The sequence below is a fragment of the Abramis brama genome, assembly GCF_963993115.1.
Source record: "Abramis brama genome assembly, chromosome: 25".
NCBI lineage: Eukaryota > Metazoa > Chordata > Actinopteri > Cypriniformes > Leuciscidae > Abramis > Abramis brama.
In genome coordinates this window covers 10,427,970-10,447,365 of record NC_139987.1, presented here as the reverse complement: position 1 = coordinate 10,447,365, position 19,396 = coordinate 10,427,970, and the positions used below count along the sequence as shown (strand labels likewise).

The window sequence follows — 19,396 nt, the reverse complement described above, 5'->3', positions numbered from 1 at the left end:
AACAGTGGTAAAAGTGGGTCCCCAAATTGTATATACACGTGCTAGCTTAAAATCACTTTTTTTTTTATAATAGAAAAAAAAAGTAAATTATTTTATATAAAAAAAATCCAAGATGAGACTAGAAACGTCACCAGTAAGATCATTTTCCACTGTTCGCTCCGTTTACTGACATATGTAGGATGATCTGAGAGATGTAGTCCTACACTTTAACCACTAGATGGTCCCACCTCCACATAATTAACCCTGTAAAAACTGAAACCCAGTCCGGTAAGTGTTCATCTTGTACAATATTACCAACAATAAAAGTTTACTTTATAAAAATCTGTAAAGATTTGACCTGAAGGTGTAGGGGAGACCGGGGACGGTTGCTGCACTTTTTGCATTTCTCTCAGTTACTCAGAGACCAAAATTTGTATATATTAAACTTGCATCTGTCTGCTAATTACCCATACCATTTAAAGATGATTACATTCCTAAAATAATTGCCTAAGTCATTTTTTGACAAAAATGATTTTTTTGCATAAGTCATCTCCTCATGATGCTGGCCACCTCTGGTAAAATCCCCGCATCCTCAGTTGAACAGATCATGCAGTTCTACCCCTGTAGTGTAATGGCCTATGTCAAGAGTGTGACTTAGGCCATTTTATTTGGCCTAAGTCAAAAGATTTTACAAGCAATTTTAAAATTTTAAAAGGCAATTTTACAAGCTTTTCAAGATGGGAGCTGCATCAAGAAGAACGAACCTCTGAAGTTTTTTTTTTTTTGTGTGTGTGTGTGTGTTTTCTGAGAAACCTGAAAAATGACTTAAGCAATTATTTTAGGAAGGTGACGATATTCAATTATTGGTTCTGTTTTTGTGTTTTCTGAGAAACCTGAAAAAATGACTTAGGCAATTATTTTAGGAAGGTGACGAAGACATATCGTTCACAGTATTAATTTGAATGGAAGAAGCCAGATGTTGCAACTGACCTCAACCCAGGGGAAAGTTGCAACACAACCCAGGGACGGTTGCAACACTTAACCTTAAATCTCACTAATTAACTTTAGCTTTTTGTCTCAATGAGCAAAGAATTCTGAAAATATTAACTGTTTTAGGCCTACTATAATATTATAGTATTATTTATTTATACAATAATATTATTGTAGCCTTTTATTTATTTATTTAGTGATTATCAAATAACAGTTATTGAGTTTTGTTTGTTTATGTGTAGAACATAGGCCTACATAGATTCAGCGTGCAGGTGTTACAGATGCTATGCAATCTCTCCATATTTCAGTGTCAGACATGAAGAATTGAACAATTTGCAATGCAACAAACTTTTATTAAACATGCAATTTATAACTTGTTGCAAATGTCCTCGAACCTATCAGCCATGAAAGAACATCATGTGCCTGCTAGACACACTGACTTTGACACATGCTAGCCATGTCACTTAGAAGTCAACAAAACAATAATTCAAACAAAGTAAGTTTTGATTAATTCATACAAAATGTCAGGACAGTATGACAAAAATATATCTCATGAAAAAAATTACTTTCATACCTCCAAAACAAGTTTTGTTCAATAAATGCAGCAGAAGATGTTGAATATGTCTACTGTATTTTTGGTGGGGGGAGGGTCTAACTGTGCATGTGCAGTATGAGTGAATCATTCTAGCTTGTTTCTGATTGGAGAAAAATGACATGTTGCAACCATCCCCTGTTGCAACTGTCCCCGGTCTCTCCTACATTTTTAGAGTAAAAGCCTACAAGCCCCTTCACTTGTTAAACAAAGTGGCTATAAGCTATCAATCAGCAAACAGGTTGCAACAGCATTTACAGCAAAGTTTTAATTGTGTTAATAATTTATAGGCTTTAGAATTTAGGTATCAAATATTACGGGTTAAGGGTTAAAGCAGGGCCAGTTGCATAAACACAGCCACTATTAAAACTCTTATGATCAAATCTGACCAACTAGCAGTATAGGCCAAGTGGTAATCCGTTTTTATGTAACTTATGTCAAATAAATAAACAAAATTGATGACTAACTTGTTAAACTTGCTTGGTCTAAGCACTTTATGCAACCAGCCACAGTAAGCAATCACATTCTATGCAGTGACTTCAAAAATAATTTTAAATGGCATAAATGTAACTTATTGCAGTACAAATAGGCCTAAATACAGACACTTTGGCTAGTAAACATCTTGTTTCTACCATGCTTAATCCTGCTGCATTACTGATATCAACTTTTTAAAAATGCTAATGTGTCAAAGTTTGAAACTTAAGACATGCAAAATAATTTGTCTTGCCTTAGGCTATTTCTGACTTTGGTTGAGTGCATTCAAGTCCTCATGGGAAGTTCGTTTACGAGTTACGTAAATACGGAGCAAGATGGCGGTGTACCTTCACAAAAAAGAACAAATAATGTGCATCAGGTGTTATGTTTTTCATTAATTTATGAAGCCACTGTGAAACTGTCTAAGGACCTTTTTTTGTTAGCTGGGATATGCCATGTCTCTCCTGACACGTTCCCTTTTCAACTCGGCGCTAACAGAAAATCCCGAGCTTCCCACTGGTATTTACAACTTTGTGGTGGCGTTCTTGTTGATGATCTTCTTTCAAAATGCATCCAACTCAACTATTTTGAAACTCATGACAAAACTATTAAAGGCATGAACTTCAGTGGCTAGGAATAAGAAAGAAAGAACAGCAACATTTTCCAGAGTTACATAATCGATTTATTTTCCGTACAGAAGCACGGAATGGTTGTGAGAAATTAAGGTCACCTCGATGTAAGAATGCTCAAATTCCAGACAGGTTTTCATGGGAGATTTTAAAGAGGTTCAGGAGTCTTGTGACCAGCCTCGTGCAACTGTACCAGCATGAGCAGTGTAAGTCCTGGCGTAATGCTCCACTGAACTAATCTAAGGAATGAGAACTTGCATGAGATTCCTGCTAATCAGCTTGTTTAAAAAGAGGCGAACTAAAAAACACAGAGCAGGCATCTTCGATCAGCCAACCATTGACCAGCATTCCAGAGGAATCGCAAGCTGTGTGTGCAGTCAAAGTATGTGGAGAACTGTGGCGAGGCTTGCAACTTCAACTTCCAAATTGATAAAAACACAAAATAAGTTAAATATGGGATTTTCAAACTTTTTGATGCCAAGATATAAAAGGCAATTATATGGTTCTATGTAAAGAAAGTGAGAAATATTGAGTGTAATATTATATGATTTATTATTTTACAACACTAAAATAAATGCTACGGAGCATCCGTAAATGGGTCATGGAAATTGAAAAGTTTATGAAGGAAAAATTATATTCCATTGCTTTAACATTCGCTCGCAAAACTTCCTTTCGAGTGAATGCTTAAAGGCCCTTGCACACTGAGTCCGAAATTTTCGCACGTTAAAAAATAAAAACGACCTCACGTTATATCAATCACGCTTGTACACTGCCTCGGAAACTTTCGTCCGTCAAAAAAAAAAAAAAAATCGAATCAAAAGAAAGGTTCGATTTTCTGCGTTTTTCGCATCCGTAGCAAGCATGTGGTGTTTTGACAATTCAGAGCCACCGAATTACGAAAGCGAAAAAACGCATGCGATAATTTCGGACTCAGTGTGCTTAAGGGCCTTAAGTTTTGCGTTCTCTTGCAAAAGTTTCTTGAGGAAACGCAAACGTTTTGCGAACGAACGCAAAGTTTCTCGTTTAAACACGAGAGTTTTACGAGCGAACGCAGTTTCTCATGGAAACGCAAACGTTTTGTGTGGATGCAATCTTAGTGAAACGGAAACGCTTTACAAGCGACACGAACGGGAAGGTTTTTGCGAGCTATCAAGTTTTTTTTCATCACCATCTCACTCTGGCTCTGTAATATGCGGATTTATTTTTAATTTCTTTCTAAAAGTAGGGCCGAATGAAGTAGTATCAAATATAAGAGTTTTTGGTAAACGAGCTTAAACTTTTTTTAATTAAATATATTAAGTTTCCAATAATAGCATTAACATGCTAATGTTGTTAGCCCTAAAAATGCATTTAGTAAAATCTCAGTTTCCACAGACCCCCTACAGCACCCCAGTTTGAAAACCCCTGGGTAAAATAACCAAACATGCAGGTGGAGGTCAGTTAAAGAAAAATCATATTTAATTTGCAACAAATTTCACATCAATCTTTTTGATATTTGAAGCTTTTTTTAATGAAATATTTTTAACCTAAACGATAATGAATTAATTGCCAATAGGTGGGAATTTGACCCTTTAAATTGTCAATTTTGGAAACAAAAATGTAGCATTTGTTTAAATAACACTAAATAAACAGGTGTAATAACACTTGGATATTGAGAAGAGGCATGAGCATTGAGCACCTTTATATTCTTGACTGTACAGTGGTCAAAGATGGTAAGCAGCTTTACGCAATGAGAGGCAGTTTAAACTAAATTTTCAATTTTACACAATTGATCAACATAAAAAAAAAAAAAGTGCACCGGGACAGAATGGGACAACAAATTCAGTACAATCGAATTAAAGGCAGGCGATGGGATAAGCAAAGCAACCATTTGGGGGATTCAATGCTTTTTAAATGAAAACTTTACAGTATTGCCATAAAATATTGTTTTCCCTCCCTGGGTTTATCCAGTGCAACATGAATCACAATAATCCAAACAGTACATGAATCAAAAAATAAACATTTCTCTTTGGGGGAGTTTTGAATATTTTTCACCATAAGCGAAACGTAAACTTATGACTCCAGTAGTCATTTGGCTTTTCCGCCAAGGAAAATTTAACGGCACGATTCAAACGGGGACACAGCATACCAATGAACAAATTAAATACACACTTTATGATAAAACCTTTTTTTGTGCCAAACTGCAGTCTGCCATAGGCAGGCCTGGCGTAATCGCTACACCGCTAATCACATCCCCTGAGGGAGTGAACGTAAGATTCCCTTGGAGGAGGGAATTTGAAAATAAGTTTTCAAATAAAAAAAATACCCTCATACTTGGCCATTTACAACTCATCTGCCAAACTAAATCCAGAATGCAAGCATATGCATTCCTCATATTAAAATAATGACTTGTTTCATCTGTTAGCCTATGCACATGGCACAGCTGACTGTATGAAGCAGTAGCACTTATATAATATGCAGGTATTGTACAATTTATTTACACATTTACATAATGAAGTTCAGCAAAAGAGTTAAATCTTGCGAGTTCCTTATTCATTTCCTGGCTGGAACGAGTCTTGATGCTTTTTTCATTGCAAATTTACAGAATTCGTCAAATCTTCAGATGTAAACATGTCACGGATGTCAAGGAGAAGTGATGTCTAAAGTCTAACATAAACCATTTTCCTCCTTTTTGGAGGACCAGATGTCGATGGAGGATGTGATGCGGCCAGTCCATCAGGTCCGTGTGAGAGGTCCTGGACTCAGAGAGATGACATGCAGAAGAGGACAAACTCGAACCTCTACCCTTTTCTCCGACAGAATAAGATGAGTGTGGAAACATGGAGCCCCTCTCATATCCCATTGGCGCTCATCTTGGACTTCTGTGACAACTCTGCCTCTTTAGCCTGATGGGACAGAACAGAGAGTGTTGATGTCCAACAGCTTCTAGAACTTTGACCTTTCTGGTCTCATTAAACATCACTGTAGATACTTTCACACTAAATCTAAAACAGTTAAATATGAGCTATTAAACATTTATTTATTTATATTTTTAATAACACATTCTATGGAGGCCCAAACCAGCAGGAGAGAAAATAAAATAAAAAATAAAATAAATAAATAATAATAATAATAATAATAATAATAATACTATATTATTATAAAAAAAAATAATATAAAATTAATTCCCAGTGTGTGTGTGCGTGCGTGTATATATATACATATAAAAATAATATTATTATTATTTTTTAATTCCCATATTTTATATATGTATATATATATATATATATATATATATATAAATAACTTCCTGAATTTATTTTTGTATTGCTTCTATTTTTTATTTTATGTATTTTTTTAAAATTATGTATTTTTTTATTTATGCATTTATGGGTTAATTTCACAAATTCATTTTTAAATATTTATTTATTCCCACATGCATTTGTTTCCAATTCCAAATGTTTTGTTTGTTTTTACTTTTCCACGTGCAACATGGAAATGAGAAAGGCCTCGCAAAATTGCTAGCCGGACGTCCTGGGGCTATTGTGTTTTCCAGTCGGGCTACCAAATCAAATTCCTCCCTTTATTCACATTATTGACTAGTTTTTTAAGGAAAAATATGACAGTGCAAGTTTTTGATCGTGCTGATTTATCCGTAGCGCAATTTCTCGTGAACCTCCGTGCCTGTTTTAAGAGAATCACATGCTTTACTTTGCGTGTCAGAATGTTTGAATCCGTGTGCTAACACACTATCACTGTAAAGTTGCTTTGAAACAAACAAATCTGTATGGTAACAAGCGCTACATGAATAAAGGTGACTTGATCATCATATATTCTGCTATATAAACAGCATAAAATAATTAGAGAACTCCAACACTTTTAGAGTTGTCAGGCTTCTCTGGTTTATGGCTGCTATAATTTGAGCTGCCACAAGGTGACACTGTATTCAAAACTCCTGATGCTTAGAATCTTGTACCGAACAATCAGAGAAAAGTGTCAAAGCTTCAAAGAGTCCTTATTTCTCCATCGCTCCTGCATCCAACTGCAAGTTCTGAGGTTTGGGGAAGACAACTGGTGCTTCCACCCCTTGTAAAGCAGTGCCGTTCTCACTTAATTTACTGTTGCTAAGTGACAGAGATTGCGTGCGCAGTGGAGAACATTGCGATCATTGTGTGTGCGTGTGTGACAATGTTAAGAGGAGCATGGATTTATTTCAGTTCGACTCGGCCCAAAAAAACAGGTCAGGATGAAAACGTTTTTGATTGATGTTTTGACTACTAACCAATTTTCTACATTAAAAATTGTCTTTTTATTTGGGCTAGTAAAATTCATTTTCGGGCTACCAAAATTTTGCGAGCCCTGAGGTAAATGCATAAATTAATTACAAATAAATAATTAATTAAAAGTTAAAAAAAATAAAAATACATATAAAAACAGAAAAAAAGTAATACTAGTAAATTCAGAATTAAATTTAATTACAAATGAGTTTGTTTTATCATGTTATTTATTCCTTTATTTATTTTCCTATAATTACATTTATTTATTTATCTACACATTTGTTTTAAACTTCAGGTTTGGGCCTCCATAATATTCAAATTATTTCATAATATTTAAATGTTAAATTAAACCTCTTAGAATATTACAACAACTGCTATATAAAATATTTAGTTTTAATAGTTGATAGAAATTAAACAATTTTCCCCAGGGAAACCTTTTTTAAAACATCTATAAATGAAACTTCTGACCAAACAGTTGCCTAGTAACATAAAAGCAGGATAGTCCAGTAAAATATGCATAATATTAAAAGTTATCTTGCAAAAACCACATATTGCTGACCCTTCACCTTTCAATAAACACACATATTTATGTGTTCAACGCAACATCTTGTTTGGCACACTTACATGTATTAACTGAGCTTCGGGTGATGGCATGTCCAACCCTCTGGGTTTCTCCAACAATTCTTCTGACTACAACACAAAAGAAGTATTAGGAATATCCTAAATTAAATCTATTTGTAAGCATTTCTCCTCTTGGTTATTGTTATACAATGCCTTTGACGCATTTGAAGACATTGATTGATTGGTGACATAATAAGAGTCCTACCTTTCTGTCCTTGATGACAGGAGCGGAGTCCACCAGCACCTCCACTGAGGAGGACAGTGGGTTCCCTTTGGCTGCTGTTTCAGCCTCCACAGGAGGAGTGGCTTTCTGTGACACGGACAGAGAGAAGGTGCTCATTGCACATCAATCCATAACAACCATTAGCATACAGTGATAACATATCAGCCGTCGCTTATGCAGCAATGTGCCAGTCTGCATTTCCTCCTGATTAAGGCCCAAGCATCAATTGGTTAAGGTTTCAAAGGTCAAAGGTAATCCGAGGCAAGAACTGGGGCCATTTTGTTTTTAAAGCAGATAGTAAGCAGTTGACGAGGTACAGTGAGGAAAATAAGTATTTGAACACCCTGCTATTTTGCAAGTTCTCCCACTTGGAAATCATGGAGGGGTCTGAAATTGTCATCATTGGTGCATGTCCACTGTGAGAGACATAATCTAAAAAAAAAATCCAGAAATCACAATATATGATTTTTTAACTATTTATTTGTATGATACAGCTGCAAATAAGTATTTGAACACCAGCTATCTATCTATCAGCTAGAATTCTGACCCTCAAAGACCTGTTAGTCTGCCTTTAAAATGTCCACCTCCACTCCATTTATTATCCTAAATTAGATGCACCTGTTTGAGGTCGTTAGCTGCATAAAGACACCTGTCCACCCCATACAATCAGTAAGAATCCAACTACTAACATGGCCAAGACCAAACAGCTGTCCAAAGACACTAGAGACAAAATTGTACACCTCCACAAGGCTGGAAAGGGCTACGGGGAAATTGCCAAGCAGCTTGGTGAAAAAAGGTCCACTGTTGGAGCAATCATTAGAAAATGGAAGAAGCTAAACATGACTGTCAATCTCCCTCGGACTGGGGCTCCATGCAAGATCTCACCTCGTGGGGTCTCAATGATCCTAAGAAAGGTGAGAAATCAGCCCAGAACTACACGGGAGGAGCTGGTCAATGACCTGAAAAGAGCTGGGACCACCATTTCCAAGGTTACTGTTGGTAATACACTAAGACGTCATGGTTTGAAATCATGCATGGCACGGAAGGTTCCCCTGCTTAAACCAGCACATGTCAAGGCCCGTCTTAAGTTTGCCAATGACCATTTGGATGATCCAGAGGAGTCATGGGAGAAAGTCATGTGGTCAGATGAGACCAAAATAGAACTTTTTGGTCATAATTCCACTAAACGTGTTTGGAGGAAGAAGAATGATGAGTACCATCCCAAGAACACCATCCCTACTGTGAAGCATGGGGGTGGTAGCATCATGCTTTGGGGGTGTTTTTCTGCATATGGGACAGGGCGACTGCACTGTATTAAGGAGAGGATGACCGGGGCCATGTATTGCGAGATTTTGGGGAACAACCTCCTTCCCTCAGTTAGAGCATTGAAGATGGGTCGAGGCTGGGTCTTCCAACATGACAATGACCCGAAGCACACAGCCAGGATAACCAAGGAGTGGCTCTGTAAGAAGCATATCAAGGTTCTGCCGTGGCCTAGCCAGTCTCCAGACCTAAACCCAATAGAGAATCTTTGGAGGGAGCTCAAACTCCGTGTTTCTCAGCGACAGCCCAGAAACCTGACTGATCTAGAGAAGATCTGTGTGGAGGAGTGGGCCAAAATCCCTCCTGCAGTGTGTGCAAACCTGGTGAAAAACTACAGGAAACGTTTGACCTCTGTAATTGCAAACAAAGGCTACTGTACCAAATATTAACATTGATTTTCTCAGGTGTTCAAATACTTATTTGCAGCTGTATCATACAAATAAATAGTTAAAAAATCATACATTATGATTTCTGGATTTTTTTTTTTTTTTGATTATGTCTCTCACAGTGGACATGCACCTACGATGACAATTTCAGACCCCTCCATGATTTCTAAGTGGGAGAACTTGCAAAATAGCAGGGTGTTCAAATACTTATTTTCCTCACTGTATATGTATATTGAGTGTTCACCTCCAGTTTGGGCACCGGTGGGATGACTGGAGGTTTAGGAGTGAGGTCCGTCAGGTACATTGCACGGGAGAGCAGCAAGAGGGACGGTGGGACATTCTCTTTCAAGTGCAGGTCCAGCCACTGAGAGACGAAGAACGCAAAAAACAACACATCAACAAATCATCAATGATTCAAAGCAAAAAGAGAGCACACATTGACACACAACTCAGTCTACAGTATTTGGATGGAAAACATCTTAAATTTTGCTGTAAGCATGGATGATGCAACATTATGATACCACGCCATCCATGGCAATTGGGTCATTCTGTGTCAAATCAACCAAATTTGGGAAACTCAATTTTGGGGGTAAAAAATTACTTGAAGATGGCAGCATCATTATTTTAATTTTGCACAGAGATTGGTGGGTCTATTAATTAAATCTGTTAACTTTAGCAATCTTTGTTTCATTATATGCCAACGGTGACGGTTCAAAAATGGCAAAAAGCACTTCTTGTGTTTTTTGCCTCAAGTTTGCATGCCTGTAACTCAAGAGATATCTTAATATCCTTTTAGTTTCTGCTTCTTAAACTTTTCTTTTGGTATCTTAATTTTAAAGGCCCTCAATGGTTCATGTTCTATGCAATTGAGCTGATAGAAAAACAAGATACATTTCTAGTTTTAACATTATTTCCTCTTTAAAAGGCAAAAAGTATCAGCTGTATGCAAAGTGACCCACATTTGGTTTTTGACCACTGAAAATGTGTACAATTGACCAATTTATTCATGGAGCCGCATTAAGATCTCCATATCTCTGGGATTTAACCATCGAGGGCCTTTAAAATGAAGATAAAAAAAAAAAATGTTTGTTAAGAACCAGAATCTAAAAGGATATTAAGATATCTTTAATAATACTTGTATTACAGGCATTCAAATTTGCAAAAAAACACAAGAAGTGCTTTTTGCCCATTTTGAACTGTCACCGTTGGCACAGACGTAGCTAATAGATCTACCAATCTCTGTGCAAAATTAAAATAATGATGCTTTCTAAAGTAATTTTTACCTCCCCTTTAATTTGGCTCCAAATCTCAGGAGAAAATGGTCATTTTGACCCCCCTCTATAAAATAGTGGATTACTCAGTAATAGTGATGCTCCGATCAGCATTTTTGGGGCCGATCACCGATTACCGATCACCAAAATCATGATCTGCCGATTGCCGATCACTGCCGATCACAGAATGGAAATATGCTAGAGTCAAGAAAATCTTGAAGAACCACCAATATTTATTTAATTGTAGTTAGAAAACAAGATAACATAAGGCTACTGTAGGCCACCTTTTCCAAATAAGGCACAGTATAATTTTTCAAAACAAAGAGGGGTCAGGCAGACTACAATGGATGTAGTTGAGGAACTAACTACATCAGATCCAAAAAATAAAATAATGACAATGACATTTGAGGTTATTAAAACAGTAAGTCCCGCCCCTCGACTGCCAAAAATAAAAGTGTTTGAGCGAGCAAAATCAGCAGGCGAGAGGAGATCAAGCGCGAGTGTGTGGGGAATGATCATGCGCGCGCGCGAGGGCAGAGATGTCATGCGCCCACGCAGGGTTTGAATGAGCTCGCGAGTTCCCGTTTCCTCGCGCGTAGATCTGTTATCCTCTCGCGAATGTCATTTACCGCGCGCGCCAGCATCAGTTGTGCGCTCGTTTATAATTGCCATTGAATTGCCGTCATAGGAGAACTCATTTTGCCACTGTTAAGCAAGCTCTGCTCTGCTGTTGTGTTGTCGCGCATGCGGAAAAGTTGCGCGAGTTATTTACGTCACGTGATCGGCTTTTTTGATCGGCGCTTTTGGGGGTTGCCGATCAAGCTATTTTTTGCCAATATCGGCCGATCATGATCGGCGGCCGATCAATCGGAGCATCACTACTCAGTAAATATACATCTGTGACATTTAATATTTTGGCTTTCATCACTATTTATGTTTGTCTTTCTGAAGAAAAAAATATGAACAAAATAAAAAATTTAAGCCGGGGACCTCTGGTTGAGTTGACACGGAATGATCCAATAGGGAAATAACACATTTAAGCAGATTATTTCAAAATCTGTCATATGCGTCAAACTTCCAATTTGTCTACAGTCTTTAGGTGGAACACAGTCATAAATATCCTCCAGTAGGCACTTTTACAACCTAGTCAGGTTGGTCTGTGCGCACACACACACACACACAAACAACACACACCTGCTGTAGCTGCTGTCGCAGCTGATCTGTGGTCAGACCCAAAGACCTCATGCCGCGACTCCTGCAGGCGGCTTGAAGCTCTGCTACATTCATTGCAGGCACACCCTCCATGGCAATCACCTACACAGAGAACCAAACAGCTGAGATCATCTCCTTAACATACTGAACCCAGAACATCACTTTAAAGTCTAAGGGGCCATTTACACAGAACATGTTTTTGCGTTAAAAAAATGCGAATGGAGGGAATAAAAATCCCAAACATGTTGTTTTTTTAAAAGTTATTTTAAGAGTCGTACTTTTACAATGCAAGATGCTGAAAAAGATGCGAAAAGTGTTTAAAGGTGTCCATCTAGTGCATGTTTACGTCAATAAAGTACCACAGCATAATGCAAAAATATGTTCTGTCTGAACCAGCCCCTACACTTTAATGGGATAGTTCACCCAAAAATGAAAATTCTGTCATCATTTACTCACCCTCAAGTTGTTCCAAACCTGTATGAGTTTCTTTCTACATATTTCAAAGAATGTTGGTAACCAGACAGTTGACGGCACCCATTGACTTCCATACTTGGGAAAATAAATACCATGGAAGTCAACGGCTAACTGTTTGATAACCAACATTCTTCAAAATATCTTCTTTTGTGTTCAACAGAAGAAAGAAACTCATACAGGTTTTCAACAACATACGGCTGGGTGAACTATGCCTTTAAGACGTATGGCTCAGTCACCCACAAGCCTAGAGCTCACAGCAACATGTCGAGTCATAAGCTCAGCTGTACAACCACTGTAAAGTGTCAGTAGCAGTTGTCTGTGTTTGTCTCACCTCATCGTCCGCCTTGATAGTGCGCAGCTGCATCATCAGCTGGAAACGCAGCAGGTTATTGGTGCCGATGGGCTGCAGCTCCAGGAGTTTGCACAACGCCACCAGCTGCGGCCGCTCCAGATGCTCCAGCGTCAGCTCGTCCTCAAAGAGCTTGGAGAACTTCACGATGTCTTTAGTGCTGGGCTGTTCGCCCGTGTGCCGCACCTATAGCAGACGAGTTAGAAGAGTCAATCACATCCAGAACAATTTCACTGCATGGGAAATGGACAAATGGCTTCCATTATCAAACTAACCTGCTGTACATAAGTGGAGAACTTCTGAGTCTCGTCTCCTACAGCTGCTTTATTCCTCCTGGCCATCTCAGCAATGGTCTCCTGCAAGAACTTGGCCAGCTCCAGTTTAGCAGCAAGTCCCTTCTTCTGTTTTTCCTCCTGGAAGTGCAAATGGTTCAATGGGGAATGGTTTACGAATCAATTACATCAATTTATGTTTAATGAAAGAGGCCCAATGAATCAAAATTAAGCGGTTTCATTAGTTGATTCTCAATTTTGAAATCTGCAGATTTGTTATTCTCGTGTTTCATGATTGAGGTCCAATTAATCAAACTGAACTCCTCAACTTTTGCTGTCATTTTAAAAAATAAGACATACCTTCTTGGACTCGGTCTCAAATGTGGAAGGCAACATTTCTGGGAAGAGTTTGAGGAATACGGGGAGCAGAAACTCCATGAACGGAACGATGATGAAGACCATGAAGGGCAAGAGCCGGAACAAGTCGGCACATGTCCGCATCAGCTGTGGAGACAGTGGGACAAGTTTTATTCGTCCGTAGTCAAAAACAAAAGCAATATGGGTAAGTGAGACCGAGAGAAGCTCTTCTGGCCTAATCCAGCTGAACTTTCTCTGAGGTGTAAAGCTTCTTGGTTATGCAATCCTATTTGTGTCACCTTACATTATAAATCCTTCACCAAGCACTGGTTTGTTCTAACAGGATTACCAAACATTATTTACTTGTTCATAACTCTTATAACTTACGACACACTTTCATCTGTCAAACTACTTACATCATCTTATATAAAGAAGTTGAGACTCACCAAAGAAAAACATTCACAAAGGGTACCATGGTATTGGTTATGTACGTTAATATAGTTAAAATTTAGAACCATATTATAGATATCAGATTAACATTACCATGACTGTACCGAAGTAAATAATAAGAGTAGATAAAGGAAAAATATAAAATATTTTTATATTTTTTTGACATGGCAACATGGTAATACCATGATGATATTCTTTGAAGTACCATGGCATATTATGCAAATACAATGGTGCATAAATATGGTAATCATGGTAACATGAAACATTGTTGTACCCATGGTATTATAAAAGCCTACGCTATTCATTTCTTTATATTGACGTGGATTTCATAATTGTGAAGTTAGTAAGTGTAATATAAGATTTAGCCTAAGTACTTCCAAAAACTTGAGGCTCCAATAATATTCCTTATGATGGTGACAATTTCCCACAATGACTGCATCTCTCAAATCTTGAATTTCAAAAACTATCATTTTGTTTCCAGTTAATTTTGTTAATAAACATTAATAAAGTTATCAGATGTTATTCAAATTCAAAGCACGCTCGCATATCATGGCAGTGCAAAGAAATATGACTAATCGGACAGATTGCTACAGCAGGTATTATTTAAATTAACTACCACTGAAATACATTATGGAGATATATGATTATCATTTTCATATCAAATTACCATGGAATAATACCTGATACAATCACTCTACCGCGCTAAAAGTAAAAACATCTTAATTCTGATTCTAATATTTGGTCCCGAACATACCCTCCTCCTCTCCCTCCTGGTGAGCAGCTGCCCATGCAGTAACCTCCAGACCATCCTGCCAGCGATTTTGGTGTCGATGCCAAGAAGGCGGAAGCCATGATAGTAATGCTTGAGCTCATCCAGAACTTTTTGTCCCAGAGACTTCCTTGGCACTGCTGGTGGCGCTGGCAGTGGTTGAGTGGCAGATGCGGCCGGGACAGCGTCACCCTTGATGGGTTCAGCGGTGTCCTTCGCCTCTTGCAGCCACGCACAAGAACTGTGGAGGGGACGTGCAGCGACGCAACCAGGGCGGATCAAGCTGGATGTGTAACAGGGGTACAGAGGCCTGGGACACCTGGCTGTGACGGCAGCCTGTCCGATGAACTCTGAATGATAGCGCACGCATGCAGTCGACCGGAGCGAAACACTGCTGTGTCTTTTAGAAAGCAAGTAGGATCCTCTGAAAGAAAACGAGAACGGTGATGTGTTAAAGCATGAAGAAAAGAAAATATCATATTTAGAATATTTAAGGGATGTTCTATGCTCTTGATTACTACAGAAAAGTATTTAAACTTGCTCCTTAGTTTGTATAAACAAGCAAAATTGTGACAGTAATGTACTTATAAAGGCAATTTATGGGGCAAGGTATTGAGCTGACAAAAAAAAATACAGTTTCAAAAATATAGCCAGAAGATTTTAACATTGCATATGTTAACATGAAATTAGTTTTGTTAAAAATGCTTACAAGCCTTTTCTGTTCAAAGTTATATCCAATCTTTCAATCAAATCATGATCATATAAAGACCATAAACCTGGTAACTTTATAATTACATGGCCAAGGAAGAAAAATATATAGAAAAGTATTCACATGCCTAAAATGACTTTACCAACTTTACAGGTCAAATATATTTTGAATGCAAGAATTAATATATATATACACAGTGCTATGCATAAGTGAATACACCCATGCTAAAGTTGACTAAAAAGATTTTTTTTTTTTTTTTGGAAATTGAACTTAATGCCTTAATTTAAAAAATTAGGAAAAATCCAACCTTTAAGGACACCAATTTTCTTTGTGAATGAATAATGTATCGTAAATAAATAAATGTTCTTCCTTAAAATACATGGTGCATAAGTGAGTACACCCCTATGTTAAATTCCCATAGAGGCAGGCAGATTTTTATTTGTAAGTATTTTTTTTTTAAAAAATTTAGGATACTATGCATCCTGATAAAGTTCCCTTGGCCTTTGGAATTAAAATAGCCCCACATCATCACATAGTCTTCACCATACCTAGAGATTGCCATGATTTTATTTCAGTTAGCCTAAAAGCTAGTTTGATTTGCATTGAGAGATGATCTTATGGAAAGTACCCCATGCCAATCTCTAGGTATGGTGAAGGCTATGTGATGATGTGGGGCTATTTTAATTCCAAAGGCCAAGGGAACTTTATCAGGATGCATAGTATCCTAAAAATAAATTAAAAAAAATACTTAAAAATAAATATCTGCCTGCCTCTATGGGAATTTAACATAGGGGTGTACACACTTATGCACCATGTATTTTAAGGAAGAACATTTATTTATTTACGATACATTATTCATTCACAAAGAAAATTGGTGTCCTTAAAGGTTGGATTTTTCCTAATTTTTTAAATTAAGGCATTAAGTTCAATTTCCAAAATATGATTTTTTATTCCTCTTTTTAGTCAACTTTAGCATGGGTGTATTCACTTATGCATTGCACTGTATATGTATATATATATATATATATATATATATATATATATATATATGCTTTAACAAAAATACAAGGCAAAATAATTTTCTATGGTAACTGACAGCACTGTTTTAAACCAGAACATTGCTTAAATCAGATGATAAACAAGACATGTGAAGTGATTACATGGTGTATTTGGAATAGGATACAAATGTTTCGCACCAGTAACATAAATGATGACCTCACCTTGATCTAGTTACAGCGAGAAGCACCTGTGAGCTGAAAACTGCCATTTTGTGACTTAAAATTGGGTGTCCTGCAGAGAGAGAAAAAAGGGCCAATTTTAAACCTTCAGGCTGTGTTCTCTGTCCCTGGACAGTAAAATACATTTCTAAATCTGTACAGGTATTAATGTAAACACTGTCAGTTATATTTTGTATTATTTCAATGCAAATACTATGGGGGAAACTGATTGTGTCTGTCAGAATCCAAAACACTTCGGTGGAATCTAGACTAGTTCAATTGTGAGATTAAAAACCAATGAAATGGTTGTCACTATAGGATATATTGTTGCTATATTAATGAACAAAATAGATTTACAAATAGAAAATAGCAGATTCACAAACAAATGTAAAGGGATGAATGTAACGTATACAATTAGATTTACAAATATTAAAGAGTTAAAAAAATCTGATAAACTTGAGGGACAAATCCTGTGAAACTTGGTTTTATTTTAGTTAATCTACTTCCTATTTCAATGTTCGTCTTTCTGTGGTACTTAAAATGGTTTCGTGAAATTACACTTTATTACAAATAAGTGTAAGGAGTTTCACAAAAGAGATTTAATCAGATGTGCGCATGGGATTAAATCTGATTGTCTGAAGCATTTATGAGGAATAGATTACCTTTAATTTTTGAGAATTTGTTTAATTTCTGTGAAAATTATAATTGCTATTATTTACTTGTGAATCTGTGCACATTAATTAACAAAAACTGAAAACGTCATGCGTCACTGCTGTATCAAAGGGATAGTCCACCCAAACACAAGAATTTTGTCATTAATCACCCTCAAGTTGTCCCAAATCTGTATGAGTTTCTTTCCTCTGTTGAACACAAAAGCAGATATTTTGAAGATTGTTGGTAACCAGACAGTTGATGGACCCCATTGACTTCCATAGTAAAAAAAAAAAACTATGGAAGAAACTACCGTCAAATGACTGGTTAGCAAAATTCTTCAAAACATCTTCTTTTGTGTTCAACAGAAGAAAGAAACTCTTACATGTTTGGAACAATATGAAAGTGAGTGAATTTTCATTTTTGGGTGAACTATCCCTAAAGCACGCTGTCGTGACGGAGCGGCGGGCGCGAGCACTGCACACAAATACTGACTCACGTGTTTATCCTCGTCACCCTGCGTCGCTAAAACAGACACAAACACGGAGACCGGCCAAAGTCACAGGCCATATTTAACTCAAAATAAGTAACGTTTCATTTTACCTGAAGGTTAGTCTCAAATTGCACCGGGGATAAATTGTATACTAGTTACGTAACATTTACGGCCATTATGACACAGACTCGACAACTATTAAACTGCACTTACTTTTTTTTAATGCGTAACATGAACTAACGTACAGTCTCCACGTCCTAATATAATTACTCGAGAAATGTAACGTTTTAAACTATCCTAATTGTTACATAAAAAGTGGTGCGGGTAACGTTAATTAAAAACAATGAAGTTTCATGACAGGCGCTGAAGGCCACAGTAGAGGCCACAGATACACGATCACCATCTCAAAACAGTAACTTACCAGAACCACTTTAAACTATTAACTTGCAGATTCTGATCTATGGAAACAGCCGACAGACATAACATCGATCAACTTCAGACAAAAGCGATCGGACAATTCTTTTGTTTTACTTTCGTTAATGTACAACTAACAGCGGGCGGTTGCTTAAAAACAAAGAGACAACGGATGGAAGCGAAAGGACAGAGATGGTCTAACTTACGTGAGATATTGAGCATTAAACTACTACTAACCTGTGGAAAAAGGTCCGTGTAGGGCGGTGTGATGGCTGTTAGGCTGTAACCATTGAATATAGTGTCAGATCGGATGACGGGGGAGAAAAATGTGCGGCTCGACAGCGCTCCTCCTGCAGCTGAGGGTCAAATTTCCTCGGAGGCGATGGTACGGGAGAAAAACGGACCTTTTGCGGGATGTGATACTCCATTCACGACGGTATGTCACTCCTTTAAGTTTAAATCTAAATAGACTTATAAATTAATACATCCGAGCTGATGTAGTGTTTTGATCGGATTTTAAAAATGGCCTGTCGGGTTGCCTCTGATACCCCGGTGAAGCCGAACGTCCTACCGAGGAGGATCATCCGATGAGAGCAGCGGCGTGATTGACAGCCACGAGCACCAATAAACGAGCTCTGCGCAATGGCGAAACTGGCCAATCCGCTTCACGGGGCGGACAGTGGAACTTCCCATGACCTCATCCGTGATGACGAGGGCACTTGAGCGTTCACACCTGCTGATCTTAGTTCAGCTATAGTTCAGAGTTGCCATGGCAACAGTCATATTTGCAGTGCCGAGAACAGCGACATAGTAGCAAGGCGTTTTCACATGGTTGTTAGGTATTTGTGCAGAAGATGGCGCTACAATCCTTATGGGAAGGAAAATAAAATCCTAAATAATATTGTTTTTTGTTCTTATTTACAATTGTACGATCACATCACATTACACATTTAAGTTAATACAGTATGACTACTTTTTGATTACTTTAGCCCTAACTCGTTTATCACATTGATTTGAATATAATAATCTTGTACCATACTGATCTGAAAATACAAAGAGAAAGAAAATATATTTCATTCTTTGTTATCAACAACATGAAGTGCATTAAATATTACATTACGTCAGGGTTTCCCAGACTGGGGTTCATTTATATATAATTACAAGTACTTTATTTCTGGAATCTGATTATGTAATCCAGATTACATGTAATGTGTGTGTGTGTGTGTGTGTGTGTGTGTGTGTACAAACTGCCCAAGATTATTTAACTAAAAATCGGTTGCATTTA

At 37.4% G+C, this 19,396-nt stretch overlaps 1 protein-coding gene across 1 annotated transcript; it reads right to left on the bottom strand.

Moving 5' to 3' along the window:
• Positions 1-4,100: 4,100 nt before the first annotated feature.
• Positions 4,101-18,752, bottom strand: letm2 (leucine zipper-EF-hand containing transmembrane protein 2). Its single transcript, XM_084104640.1, has 11 exons — positions 18,349-18,752; positions 16,557-16,626; positions 14,613-15,051; positions 13,412-13,555; positions 13,055-13,192; positions 12,762-12,965; positions 11,939-12,058; positions 9,718-9,837; positions 7,747-7,851; positions 7,545-7,610; positions 4,101-5,549 (listed from the first exon to the last, which is right to left on the bottom strand). The coding sequence occupies exons 2-11, from the start codon at positions 16,601-16,603 to the stop codon at positions 5,496-5,498; spliced, it is 1,437 nt and encodes a 478-aa protein (XP_083960766.1). The 5' UTR covers positions 16,604-16,626; positions 18,349-18,752; the 3' UTR covers positions 4,101-5,495.
• Positions 18,753-19,396: the final 644 nt, after the last annotated feature.

Coding starts and splice junctions, on each gene's coding strand:
- letm2 (XM_084104640.1), bottom strand. CDS start 16,603: ATGGCAGTTTTCAGCTCACAGGTGCTTCTCGCTGTAACTAGATCAAG. Junction 13,193..13,411: donor TTGAGACCGAGTCCAAGAAG/GTATGTCTTATT, acceptor TTGCACTTCCAG/GAGGAAAAACAGAAGAAGGG. Junction 5,550..7,544: donor CCGAAGCTCAGTTAATACAT/GTAAGTGTGCCA, acceptor CTGTCCCATCAG/GCTAAAGAGGCAGAGTTGTC.